Below are 14728 nucleotides of genomic sequence, written 5' to 3'. Positions count from 1 at the left end.
CACAAACTTATGGGAATAAGTCAGGAGGTGCAGGAAGCATTTGAACACAACCATAAAGGCAGAGATCAGTAGCTTACCTCTCAGCCCCTTCAGAAAGAAGGGACACTTGAACAGGAGCTGCCGTAACTCTACGTAACCACTCCTTTGCTACCCTGAGCTGGGGGGTCCTGGCAGAAACACAGAGCTGCCAGAGCACATGCAGATACCAAAAAGGCTAAAAAGAGCTCAAACCCAGTTCTCCTGTGAGAAAATGTGTCTGGTATTCTTGATAACTGCATAGGTTGCAATTATTTCTCATCTCCAAGGAAAAGGAACAATCTCTGGGGAGCCAAAAGCAAGGGAAAGGGAGAAAAGGAGCATGGGAATCACTCCAGGGAGGTCTATAGGTAAGGCATCCAAAGGGAAGAGCACATGGTGAGGCTAGGGAGGTGAACACCAGAATGGGAGAATTTTGCACCAGTAATGAACAGACTGATGGGATTTGCTTCTCATATCAGACACCATCTTTGTTATGAGGAAGAGGCAATTTTAATTGCCCGCACTGAGTTTGGGAGACAGCTGTGCAAGACAAAAACTTTTCCATACTATTTTTACCTTGGGCCACCATGTTTCCCCAAAACACACGCTGAGGCTGTGCATATGGATGCCGTACCCTGTGCCCCCAGTGAAGAAAACAAAAGTGCTCATTCCTTTCTTAAATAAAGGAAAAAAAGAAAAAAGGAAACAATATTTTCATTTTCACACTAGCAGCAAGCAGCAGGCGAGAATCAAGAGGTGCTAAGAGATGCAAGCACGTCCTTTCCAACAGATACCTTCTTCTTCGCCAGCAATAAGTCCTGGTAAGCATTCGAACGGAGGAAGCGCGCATAGCTGTCACTCTTCATCAGCTTGTAAATGTGCTCCTGTGGGACGGGAGGAAATGAGAGACAGAGAATTGTTATCAAACCTCATTTAGACATCACAGGGATTTAAAACACAGCGAATTAGAAGGAAGAGAGACTGATCAAAGTTCAAATTAAGTCTGCTATTATTGATTATCTGTGTTGTGGCTGTGTACATGAGGGCCATCCCGGGGCAGGACCCTGCTGTGCCTGGGGCTGTATGAACACAGAACAAAGAGATGGCCCTCACCCCAAAGGCTGGCACACATTATTCAGTAATCAGAGTTATTCTGCAAAGACTGCAACTCTCTGAAGTCCCCAGATTATAAGCAGTTGTCTAGCCAGGCTGAAACTACCGGGATGTCTCATGAAGGAAGAAATAAACACCAGAAATTGTCCCATAGATTAGGCTTCATTTTAACACTCATAGATACTTGAACTACCACCCAGCACTTCCCTCCTCTTCATGGAGGGGAACTGATACTTGGGCACATTTCATCTTCACTTAAGACACACACTTAAAGCAAGCCAACCTGTTAACATCCTGAAAAAGCCTGTATCTCTGGTGACTATGCAGGGAGGTTTTACGACTAGCTCAGATGTGAATGGCTACATCATACATATAAAGCTATGTCAGGTGAGTTCCTACCACAGGGTCTTTTTTCTCCTAGCAAGTCAAACTACTGTTATCAGTTTGCTCTGAGAGCACTTACTATATGCATCTTCAAACGTACAAAGTCATGTTTCATTGCAGCAGAACTTCATGCCTAACCTTTTCTGATTTCCTTGCTTAGTTTTACTTTCCTGCTGAGAATCCCTTAACACAGTCAGCTCTTCTTCTCCTAATTATCCCTGGATTTGTAATAGATATTATCCCAAACACCAAGAAAATCAAATCAAAATACTCTTACCAAATAAAGACTGAGAACACATTAAAGGAACTCAAGAGAAAAACAGGCACCCTGGACATTTCTCTTAGACTTTGCCCAAGGAAACGCTTTTATAAAGTTAATGAGCAATTTTATCTATACTGATTTATACAATGTGAAATATTCTCTCCTGCCCTAAAGCCATCGTACATGAAACTTTAGAAGAGCCAAACCAGACTGAAGTCGCATAGCTTATTTCACAGTGTTAACAAGCCAAGCAGAATTCCCTTATCTTCACCATCATGGGTAATTAGTGATGACCTGTCTATACATAGAAGAACTGCTTAATTCAGCTTTCTTATGCTATTCAGTGTAGTCCTAAGAGGGGCATAACTGCCACCGGTTTTCCTACGACACAGCATAAATGTATCCTTTGAGCTACAACCTGGTGTGGAACGATTTTTACAGGTTAATTTCCATACTTGCTTTTAGACCTGACAAATCCTCATTTGTGTGGCACTATCTAGCTGAAGGATAGCAGAAGATTTTGCAAAGAAATGCTCGTATAAAGCCATTTAGCAACTGTCAAGCTTTCTTGCTGCAGAAAAACACAAGGGAGGGCACAGTTTCATACTTCTCACCTACAGCACTGTCATGAGATTTCACATCCAGCTGTGGGACATTTGTTCTATTTATTCAGGACAGAATGAGCCAAGTATGCACTGAGACGAGAAGAGGGAAAATAATGCATGTCATGGATATGGTCATCGAAAGGTTTCTATTTCTCTGGTGTGAATAAGGATTTACAACACCGGCTGTCTCTCAAATACTTCAACTAGAAGAAACTTGGGATTCAGGTGATTTAAACCCAATCATATTGCAACCAGTTCACTTGTACTGTTACCTCTTAAGGTCTCTCAAGGAGACTCCGTGTCCTCCTCATGAGTTCTTCATAATTACGTGGGGAAAAAAAAACACCTAACTGTATACCTAAAAGTCTTGTTCCTTCCTTCTCCAGGACCATGAGGAGACCAATGAATAAGCGGGGCAGCCACCTTGTAGCCCATCAATAGTAAAGGGCCTGAGGGGTCCCCAGAGCCTCCCTCCTCTTAGTGGTGCTCTCTCGCAGCACCCAGTACATGCAGGGTGCTGGTGGGAGGGGGTGTGGAGGTGGCCAGGAAGGTGCTGTGGGGCTGAGGTAAGGCAGTGCATGACAGGGGTATATCGATTAACATTTTGGTAGACAGGTGACTAAATTTTTTTACTACCTTTCGACTGCAAATGGTTTCTTTACCTGTGGTCAGATAACTGGGTCTGCTCTGAAAGGCAATAATAATGTGTTTGGAAAATAACACTCAGTTTTCATTGCCACGCAGACAGATCACATTAGCTGTTTGCAGGCTAAGGAGAACACAGCAGAGCAGAGCCTCGCTGGCCATACAACTCGCTGGCACGCCAGCAACAACTATCATTCTTGCTCATGTCAAGACGACTTCATGTATTTGACCTTAAAACAGTATAAACTCAGTATCTGGCTGTGGGAAGGGGGAAAAACTACTTCGATCCTGAGATGTAATAAACAAACCACAAGCCAACTTCTTAACTGAAGCCCTTCCCTGAAAAAAAGGACTATTGCATACCCACAGCCCAACTGCCACCGTGGTTAGCTAATTGGTATGAAGCATTTTCTCTGCTTTTCACATCTTGGAATCACTAAACAGCAACACCGCTACCTTTCAGCTGTTCGCCAAAGGTACAATCAAAGAGGGAATAACTATTCCTAGGCCTTGAATGCTAATGAAGAAAGAAGGCTGGGCACAGGGGAAGGGAGGGACACGCATAGCTTCAGACGCAAGCTTTAGTGCTTAACTGCAAGAATTGAGAGGGCTTGCTTTCAAGAAGCTCTGGACTGGAGGCACACGATCATTTATTTTACAGCACTGCGTTTCTGAAGCACCTACTGAAAGTCTGAGCCGGTTGCTCAGGTCAGCAAAGACTGCCTTCCAATTTGCAACAGCACAGGACAGCTTACGTTGCTGCAGCCAAAATCCCCACTGAGACTGCACCATGAAGGTTCCTGCTAAAATTGTGGCTGCAGTGTGCGTTCAGCCCAGTTACACAACAAACCTAGCTGCAGGACAGGAAATGCCAGCGGCTGGGACATTTGTTTTGATCTTCAGCCTACTCTGTTCTTTGCCACCGAGCTATTTTCTGCTACACTTTCTGAAATCTGCAACTTTCTAGGCAGAATTTACAGCTAATGTTTAGCAGCTCCTCATTTCTTAAACACACTGAAAGCTACTGGAAGTCTAGCAACTGAGCATATTCTTCTGAGGAAGCCCAAGCAACGAGCCTATCGACAGAGATGTCTGCACAGATTTAGCTGCTCTGTGAAACTTGGGCGAATTGGCTTGTCCCCTTCTATCGTGGATTTTTAACTCACTTTGGATAATTGCAACCCACTAGTCTCTCACTTCTTATTTTACTGAGCAGCTGCTTTTGTTCCTCCTCTTTATCACATGGTGGAGAGGGAGCATAACCTCACCAAAAAGTGAAATCTCCAACTGCAGCCAGCATTTCTAGTGATGCACTTCATACACATGCACGCTCCCTGATGTACCTGACACTGCTGGCAAGAAATCTGAGCCTTCCCATCCTTATGCTGAGAGAACTCTGCATTTTGTAAAGTTGTTTATTATAGGGTAACGAGCTCATTATTACTGTCTCCGTGAATACACAAAGCAAATCCACTACTTCTGTAATTCTTAACTAAGAGGCTACAGCTCTGGACATTACAGTCCCCTGCGCTGCGAGCAGTCTGGCCAAAATTATCACTGCAACGTTTGTTTGCAAGTGCCATGGGAAGCTCCTGTGCCACATCTGCACAACAGCAGGAGCAACATCTCACGTAGGCAGTGTAGCATCTCCCAGCCATTGCTGGGTACCACTTCCCAGGTAGGGCTCACACTCCCAGCTCCCTGCTCTAGACTTAAACCAGCAATCCTTCAGGGAGACACGTTGCAAAAACAAAAATTCAAAACAATCCTCTAACAAAAATTGCCCAACTGATCTATTAAACCATTAAACAAGGTAGCACCCTGCTTTTAAAAACAGGCAGAAAGCAGGAAAAAAAAGCCTTTCAAGATTTGGCTAGGAGCTGACAGGCATCATGCGTCCCACTGGCCTCCCCTGCAGCCTTGCCAGCTATTTCTGAGCACCAAGCCGCTGTCTCAGGCCACTGCAGTGGCAGCTGTGAGAGGAGACAGGGACTGACTTGACATGTGCGAGCAAGCCCTGGCGAGCTGGCTTTTTGAGCTGACCGGTGACTTAGTCCCCCACAGAGCGTGCCGTTGATGAGTGCTGGCTGCAGCAATGCTCCCCTGCGAGGATGGATGCGCATTTGGAAATGTCAGTCTAACATGGAAGGTGACACAATAACCTGTTTTTGTAATTACGGTGGATTTCGTCTCCAGGAAGCAAACAATTCCCTTACAAGACTCCTGCAAGGAGAGCAGGTTTACTATCAAACATCCCCAGAATTGTTGCTCCCCAGATCCTGAACCAAGGCAAGAGAGGCAATGGGGTCTTTTGAGAAAAATGGAGACCCCATTTCATGTTTTGGGCACCTGAATCACATCTCCTCCCACATCTATCCCCTGGAAAGAACTACGCAGTGGGCCTGAGGGCTATACAGCTCCACTGGGAATCTTCTCCGTACCTAGGCTTGTATCATGATGGTTACACTTCAGACAGCGTAGCCATTCCACTTGCCATTGCGACTGCATGATATAAAGGAGAACAAACACTAAATTTTAAAAGGGGAAATGTTGTCGCTTCTGTGAATTAGAAAATGAAGGAACCAGACAGGTAAATCACAAAAAAAATTCTTTTCTACAGTTACACGAAATCAAGAGGAAATCCCGCCCCAGCTACAGCTGACAGCTTAAGTGCAGGGAACCCTGATAAGATTCAGCATCTCTCTGCTGTTTTCCTTCCACAAGCTCTATCTTTGGAAGGAGATGAAGGACAAGCTCTGCAAATTTTCTTGACAAGAGGGGAAAGGGGGAGGAAAAAAAAAAAAGTAAGTTTGCAATCCAGACGGGAACGTGGGAGGTGGCTGAGATAGCAGAATCTGTCTCAAAGCTGCACCTGCTTCATATCAATGTGCTGCAATGTGATCTCAGGTCTCTCTCCCCCTTTTCAGTCAAAGCGCAGTGACCCTGAGGAGGGCATGGGTGGCAGCCAAGAAGGACCTTGGGAACACCTGAGAAATATGTAGGAAAAAAACCTGAATGATAAAAAAAATAATAACACCACCTGACTTGCGCAAAGCACCTGGCAGACCTCAGGAATTGTGTTCTCTGTTAAGAACATTTCTTTTTAGCAGAAAATCTTGCTTCTTTCCTCTGAAAGGTGCGTATGAGACAAGAGCAGTGCTGGTGGTTAAACACCTATTTCTAATCCCACCTGTACCTTACCCACCGTGACATTCTGTGACACACTGGAGACTTTTTGGGGGTTGTAAAGGCCAAGCACAATGTTCTCATGACCTTTGAACACCATCTGGATTCCAGAGAGCCCTGAAATTTTAACTTGCGGATACAAAGTTTTCCCTTTCTGTGCCTAAACACAGCCTAAGCTTTAGATGATGAGGGGGAGTAGGGGGAAATTGCAAACTCTTTGCTTGTTTCAAGCACAGGTTTCCCATTTAGCACACTTTTAGCCCATTACAGGGGGAGTTACACTAAGGCTGTTAAGATTCACTTGAGCCTCAAGAGCCCACTTTGCCCTTCATAAACTGGCAGAAACCTCCTCACTCTAGCTATCCCACTCACGTCTTTTAGATTGTTTTGGAGCCTCCCTTCACCCTGTCACCAAGACCTAGCATTAAACTAGTGAGAGATGACTCGGAGACCCCTTTGTATTGCAAGCATGTGAACACCAGCGACCACCCCTCTGGCCAACTGCAAGGGAGATTTGCAGAATGTCAGACAAATCCATTAGAAGAAAAGCCCACAAGCAACGTTAAGCAGCAGATTAAATAACTAAATAAATAACAGCAAACTGCAATGAATGTTAATGTTTGTTCTACCTGTACGCCGGGCACTGGGGAGGAATCTACTGCAGATTCGCCCATGAGAGAGCAGAGCCTCAGTGAATGCTTTGTGGCCTCTGCTGGAAGGATGATAACAGATGCCAGCTGAGGACCTGCCGGGGGTTTGCTTTCCAAAAAGCTGTCTCCATAGCACAAAGAGGACATGGGAAGGAGAAAGCCAGGAGATGCTTTTCTGAGCACATGGTGTGCAATTGCTGCACCTTCCAATTAGACTTGGCAGCGGCCTAGTGCCTTTCTGTCGGCACCTCTGCTCTGCACAGACATCCATGGCAGAGGGGCTACTGGATCCGATTCACTCTGCTGTGCTCTTCCCAGACCACCCTCAGGAAACCTGCCTCACCGGCAGGACCCCCTACCACACCACCACCAGGATATTCCAAAAACCCAAGGAAAGGAAAGGAGACCTGCTCCTCTTTAGCAGTTACTGGTGCCACTACTGAATGCAACAGTTTTTAAGAGCAATTACGATCAATTGCCATTCAGTCTGCCAGTGCTCAAACGCACTTTAGAGAAGGCAGGAAAAAATGCAGCATCAGCTCTGGAAATTGAAGTAGTTGGTAACAGGCACAGTTGAGACGAAGCAAGCAGTGAAGACGCTGCAGAAGAAAAGACCTTCACACTTACCCTGACTGAACCTGATGGGAAAACACCAGTGAGGGGGGAGGAGGCAGGGAAACACGGGGATTTTATTCCGATTCCCCTTAATGTCTCCAAATCCCCACTAAGAACGCCTCTGGCTCTGCTTATTCTGGTCCCTGCATTTAGGATTTTACTCTTCTCAGAAATGCTGTACCGCCTGTTTGGAGCTGTTTGCATGTACTGAGCAGGGAGGGCCGCCTCCCGAAGCCCGGCTGGTTCCTGGCAGCACTGCCATCTAGCAGGGCCAGGGGTAAGCGGGTGCTCTGGCTGCTCCAGCAGCGCTAGGCTTTCCTTGATTTATAGTTTAGCTAAAGAGATATTTCAGGTTGGTAAATGGCACATAAGGGTCTTGGCCTGAGTGTGAATTGCTCTGGAAAGTCTGAGCAATATCTTTTTGGCCACTCTCAAGTTATTTAAGCGACACAATAATTTACACCCACAGTTTTAGACGGTGCATTTTCTTCACGCTCAACCACGTTGGTTTTGTTACTAAGGAAAAAAAAATAAAAAAGATGAATAATTATACCGTAATATAGACTAACTAAAAAGCATAAAACCTCTTTTCAGGCCACAAATGAAATTACACTGGGCTGAAGGCACAGGAACATAAGAAAGAGCTTTAGCAGGAGGGATAACTGTAAGCAATGAGAGCTCACTTTGAGTAATACACAGAAATCCTTTGTTTAGCCCTGTAGATACACGGTTGGAAACACAATGTAAATCTTTTGGGGGAAAGTGCAGTGATAAAAGTAACACATAAATTTAGCTTTGGCTCCTCTGTAAATGGATGAGAACTGGTTTGCTTCATACCTTCAAACATACAAATGGGAAGGCAGAGCTGCCGGGGGGTCGGTGGCAGACGCAGTGCAGAGGACTACAGAGGTGAAGGGTTGTCGAGCGCTGCGCAGTTAAGGGGTCAGCCTGGTACTGCAGGAGGATTTAGTCCTAAATATAGCAAGGGCTATCCTGGGAGACAAGAGCGGGCTGACGGGAGTCTAACGCCACATGAGCAGCTTTAGATTTTGAGAACAATGATCATGGCTAAGAGGCTGATTCTCGCAATATGGGCCAAATCCTGGCCGCTGGCAAAAAGCCCAAGTCAACAGGTTTTGCTTGGTAGGAGGGGACAACCTGGTATAGCATTTGGAAGATTGGCATCTCTTTTCCAAGCAATACAATATCTAGGAGTTGCAACAACATAGATGGGTTTTTGCATTCCTATACGTGCTGTGGTACAGCCACGAGATGAAACTACTCAAGCTTTTGGCCAACACTCTGACATTTGCAAGGCTGCCTGCAGCTTCCTCTCTCTGTTTTCTCTGGCAAAAATCCTGCCAAGACGCCGAGTTATGCCATGGAGAGGAACACACAGAATCCCTCACATAGGAGAAATGAAATTCTGTTGCACTGGGGCAGTCTGTGTCCCACAGGAGATGGTGACAGAGCAGGACACAGCCCTACAGGAACAAGCAGCTTACAGCTTCTGAGTAAAGGTGGCTGTGCGGAGGTAAGCATCACCAGCCCTGCCTGGATGCCTACCTAGAAAATATATGCTACATAACAGCCTTTCACGTCTCATCAATATTTTATCTGTAGAATATCTACTGCTAGATCACCTTTAAGTGATCGAGCTCAAGCTCTTGGAGTCCATGCTACAAATGCAGACCAAAATATTGCATCTGTTTGCAAACGAACATCATCCAGACAGCACAGGACATTCACACCTACTGTGGTCTGAGACAGGGAGATGTGAAACGCATCGTTGATAAATCTCCCCAAGGGTTTTTTTTTCTTTAAATTAGAAGGGTGAACACTTTAAGAGATAACAAACCCTTAAAAAAATTAGAGACTGCAGTGTTCCTGCAGTACGTGGGTTCGGCAGGTGTGGAACTGAGTCATCTACAAGAACATTCGCCCACTGTCCACAAGAAGTGGACTCATTGAATCCCGTGGAGAAGGGGATGCACTTGCAGGCACTTTCACCCCCTGCCTGGGAGAAACAGAATAGCATCAGCTGCTTTCTGACCTTCACACAAAGAGAAAACGCTCTTGCTCTGGATTTGACATGCAGCCATTTCTTGCACACTACTGGCACAAAAGTCCTCTAGTCTGAGTGCTGAATTCAATTTTTAAGCAAGCTAGAGACTTACCCATATAAACCTTTTAAAGGTATTTTTTGGAGCTAGGAAACATCTGGCATATGAGGCACTGTTATTGCTTGTGCACGTGGTACTAGCCAGCTTGGCAGGATCAACCCCCTGAATAACAGGCAGACTATTGTCCTGTGGGAATATGCTGACTGTTCTTGTCACCCCATTCTCGTGATCTTTCCTTTGGAGAGATCTGCTGTCTTCTGTCACTGTATGTGCAAGGAGAGAGAGAGCTCACTCATGACTTTTTCCTAGCCCTTTTCCTACCCATGTGTAACAGAGGGGTGTTACCTTGGACAGTCGTTTGATCTCTGACGCCTTCTGAGACAGAAAGGCAACAGCAAAACGAAGGCTGGATGTTAGCTGTTCTTCATATAACATGACTGCTAAACCACGAATGAAAATGAAAGGCAAAGGATAAAAGAAGTTCTTTCTAATGTGTGATGTGTATGTACACAAAGAAAAAAATCTCGTGAAAGCAGTAAGACTGAATATCTGCTCCAGTGTAGACCTCTGCTTCAAGCCCTTTATTTCCTGCTTTGTGCAGCATCAGGCACACCAGCATAAGCCTCCACCATCGCTTTCCTATTTTTGCTCCAGCCACCTAGAGTGCTCCTCTGGGTATATTCATGGGGATCTTGGTTTTAGATCCTGTTTGGTTGTAGGTTGCTTTGTGAAATCTACAAGGGAAAGAACTTGCATTTTTGGTTTTGTGTGTCACAACTACACAGCAACAGTGAGGTTTCAGATGACAGCTGTTTCTACAGTCATTGTAACCTACATAGAGGGAAGGCAATAGGAGTGCAGTGTGAGGAAAGATTTTCTCCTCCACTCCCGTAGAATCAGAGCCAAAGGAGAAGAAGAGAATAAAGGCCAAGTCCTTGTGCAGTTCCTAAACTCCACAGGAAAGTCCAGGCTGTCAAAAACCTCAGAAGCCTCAAAGGAGGCTTGGGCACCATCCATGTGCATTATATAGAGATGCAGTGCTGCAGAGCTTTCAATTCCCCACAGCCCAACTGCCAGGTCTCTGTGCAACGCTGGCTCAGGTGGACTTGAGCCCCGCTTCGAGGCAGAGCACCATGCCCCTTGCTGACTGCCCACACTGCCAACCAGAGCTGCTTTGCTGTTACCTCAGTTCTCCATCCTTAGTCACCAGCCTTTACAGACATGCATGTAACTGGGGTGACTGTGTGAAACTTCAAGAAAACAGGAATAATGTTTCTTCAAGTTCTTATGTGAAAAGTGATACAGACGCACAATGAATGATTATTTTCACCTTTTCCTTCCACGCTGTGATTTTGCTTAAGACCTACAAAAGGAGTTCTGTGTGCCCGCTGAACAGGAACCAGGCATACACTCCTCTATATGGCTGCTTTCACATCCTGTGCATGCTTGAAAAAACAAAGTCAGTGGAAGAAAGGTCACCTCTCATTTTCTCTTCTTGGTAGAAAATGACATTCCACTTCCAAGAGATCCTTGCTCACACTTAGAGTTTGTTTTTGAATTCAACAGGATCCTGCCAAGTTCTATCAACGCTCCCACCTTGCTGATGGGACCAGAACGCAACCTGAGGACTGAACACTGATGAATCCTGCAAGGGCTCGTACCTCTGTCACAGTCCAGAACAAACTGAACCAACACCTGGGGCAGCTGAGAGCATAAACTGGGTCCAAATCTGGGGCAGGTACATTTCTGGTTTGAGCAGCCTGGAATTTGGCATTATGGTCTAAATCTGCTCTGGAATTAGCCAAGGATCTGCACAGTACAGTTAAAATCCCTAACTGAGCCAGGATTAGAACTGAATTTCCCTAAATCATCTCCACAGAAACAATATCCAATTAGCTCAGGTAAAGGAATGTCCATCTAAAACTCTGTTTTATTTATTAAAGAAGACAAAGAAACAAAGTAAACAGGAATGTAATTCCAAAGACAACTATGTGGCTTACCTACTTTACTATACCTGGCTCTGAAGCCTACCAGTAAATGCCCCTACAAGCAAACATTACTATCAGGAGACACAACGCATTCTTGTGATACTAGTTCCCAACACCAAGGGATTAAAGACTTGCTGAAGGCAGAAAGACATTTCAGAGAGGCAAGGAGATGCTTGAAGGTGGGGGAAAAAAAATGTTTAAAAACTAATAATGTGTTGTACAGATAAGCCATAATTGTCACACTCACCACTCTGGGTTCCTATGTTAAAGATGAATTACTTTGGCTGTCAACAGATTCATTAGCCAAAAGAGGCCTTTTGGATGGACCCAAACCTATTTACTTTCCAGAGCCGGCTGTGCCTGCTTCATATTGCAAGGCCCCACACTGGATGTTCAATGATGCTGATAACTCCTGTGGGAGCCTACATCCCGCTAAGTAGTTCACTGTTTAATTGAACTGACCTTTCCCGACGGTGCCCCTTGTATTAAAAGCTGCTTTACTCCCCGGGGAAAATGGTTTGATAATCACAATATTTTACTCAGCGGACAGTTGTTTAAGAGCAGAAAATAATCAGCTGAATTGGCAGGCTTGCCTCTGGAGGGGCCCAGCGCTAAAATGACAAAAGGTGCCACAGATCAAGACAACTGGCAGAGCCGACGAGATCAGGACCGAGTTGGGAGTGGGAGCTGTGCTGTTCGGGCATGGGGGCTGCCAGCAAACCTGGATGGCTGGGGGAGGCGAGGGCAGGCTCGGCTGGCACAGCAGACCCTGCTCGGAGCCGAGGTGAGCCGGCACAGCTTGATCCCCCCATGGGACACCCAGGGCATGCAGAAAGAGAAGGCAGCTCTGTACAAGCAGAGCGGTGCTGGGCTGCAGAGTGCAGCAGCAGCAAGGGACACAACAGGGCAAATATCGTAAGCTGAGATGGGAAAATGGCAAAACTCTTGCTTCTGTAATACAGAAACCCATCTTAGCCAGAACTCTATCCGAAATAATAAATGCAAGCCAAATTCAGGTTTGGATTAGGAGTCCTTTGGGTATGTTTGGAGCTGAGATTTTCAGTCTCACCTTCTTAAATAGAGGAACCGTTTGCCTTCAGAGCATGAGCGGCCATAGGATGAAGAGGTCTCAAGTGAGAGGTATGTTTGTCGGAAGCCCCCTTTTCTCCCTGTTTTCTTCTAGGCTAGCTGTTTTACCAGATGGCTGTGCAGCATCTGGGAGAGCTTTCTGGGGCTGGGAGCCAAGGCTGTGCAAAGAAGCACATCCATGTAGACTGTTAAGCACCTGATAAGAGATGATGCTTTGCTTTCAACTTACAGTTATTCACTAGCCTAAAGTATACTGTGTGCTGCTACACCTTCCCCTTCCCAAGTACAGCAATGTGTTCTTTCCCAATGCTTTTTAAACAGAATTGGCACTTTGTGGGTCTCCCAGGTCAGCGTAAGGGCTAGAGTGCCACATCACCACCTCCCATTTTTCCACGGCATGAACAGTAATTTCATTTTCTCAGTCCAGCCAACCCTTTTCTCCTCTTGGTTTTAGTGTCAGAGCTGCAGGCATTCAAAGAATGCGCTGTTCAGTAAACTAGTTTTTTTCTTGTTCTTTATTCACAAGGACATTTTGGTTGTTTTCCTCTTTGTGCTAAAGCTACACAGGGCAGGACAACACTCTCATTTTCCCTCCCACAGTGGGGTGTTTTGACTGGTTGTGTCTAGTTGAGTCCCCAGGAACGTGGGATGTGTGGGAGCTCTCATGGGCTCCTGGTGCCAGTGTGCCCAGTTAAGGCAGCTGGGATACAACTTGCCACAGATTTGTGGAAAACAGAGTCCCCGAGGTGGCAGAGCCGACCTTGGGGAGACACCGGGATGGAACCTGGGAGATTCAGAGCATATGAGGAGGGGACCTATATTGGCTCCCATGAAGTGGACATGTGAATAAAAACGTCCCCTCTCCAGAATGAGCCAGTAAAGGCCTACATCGTTCCAGCTCCGCCAGGGCACTACACTTTTCAGCAATGTCCTGTTTCCCCCTGCTTTTGTTAGACAGCTTGCTTAGCTATCTGGTCAAGCACTCAGAAACAGCTTGCTTGGAGAGCTACCAGAAGTCCATTGCACAAGAAGGTAACTGGGTTCACCTTCCACATTGCCCTATCCTCTCTGGGCACAGACTCAGTTTCCAAGAGGACCACAGCCGGGCCTCAAGGTCTACCTTCACCCCATACTTCTGTTTCCGTGAACCAAAACAGTTGAGTTGAGGACATCCGTCAGCACAAAAATCCTCTGAAATAAAATTAACCCAAGGAGCCAAAATTGCAGTCTAACAGCAAGAGCTCCAGCTTGATTTCATCAACTCCCCTTTGAATGGCAATTACGTTGTGAACTGATCATTTCAAGTCTAAATCCTCCATGTCTTCTTCTGATTAAATACTCATTGTCTAAACATCCATCTTCTTCTCAGCACTTCTACTTATCAATTTAATCAATTCCCCCATTTTTCACCTATCTGCTTCAGCCTGCATTTTGCCATCATAATTTTTTTCAGGTAATGCAAATTTGCAGAAGATCTTGTTCACTACAACTGCAAAGCAAAAAACACATCTTAGCCAGAACGTCTTCATGCTCCTGCCTTTCTCAGCTTTAAAAAGAACGTTTAAGTTGCCTGATATTCACAGGGGATTGCCTTGAAACTTTGCGTGCATTCCTTCTATGCTGGCCCCAAGGAGCAAGATTGCATTCAGGAAAATACAGTATTTGATGCTGGTTTGAAAAATTCATCGCTTAACGTTGTATAAGTGGTCCACAACATCTCCCCGGAGATGGAAATATTTTGTTAGTGGAGCATTTTGAAGAACTGCCTTTGAATGCCAATTTAAAGAAAATATAAGAACAAGGATTCTTTTCATTTGCTGTTGGTTTTACTACACTCTTTTGATAAAAATGATTACAAGGAGGATATCTTTTAATTGTGTCAGTGGTAATATTTGCCAAACGATCCCTTCCTCCTTTTTCTTTTTTAGCCTTTATAAAATGACATTTTCAGTTTTTCAGAAGGTTATGCAGCTTTATCCTTGCTCGTAGTGGTTTTTCTCAAATTATCTGTTTTCCTAAAGGCATTTTCTGTATACAGTTTATCTGTAAA

At 45.3% G+C, this 14728-nt stretch overlaps 1 protein-coding gene across 7 annotated transcripts in view; it reads right to left on the bottom strand.

Moving 5' to 3' along the window:
* Positions 1-14728, bottom strand: part of RGS6 (regulator of G protein signaling 6) — a 292576-nt gene that overhangs the window by 30798 nt on the left and 247050 nt on the right. For all 7 annotated transcript variants that reach the window (XM_063331466.1, XM_063331460.1, XM_063331463.1 and 4 more), the window contains one exon: positions 813-902. In XM_063331466.1, coding sequence (XP_063187536.1) covers positions 813-902 — 90 coding nt within the window. The remainder of the gene's footprint in view (positions 1-812; positions 903-14728) is intronic.

Source organism: Chroicocephalus ridibundus, chromosome 4 (assembly GCF_963924245.1).
Source record: "Chroicocephalus ridibundus chromosome 4, bChrRid1.1, whole genome shotgun sequence".
NCBI classification, from domain to species: domain Eukaryota; kingdom Metazoa; phylum Chordata; class Aves; order Charadriiformes; family Laridae; genus Chroicocephalus; species Chroicocephalus ridibundus.
Note: the sequence above shows the minus strand (reverse complement) of the source record. Positions and strands in the feature narration are given on the sequence as shown.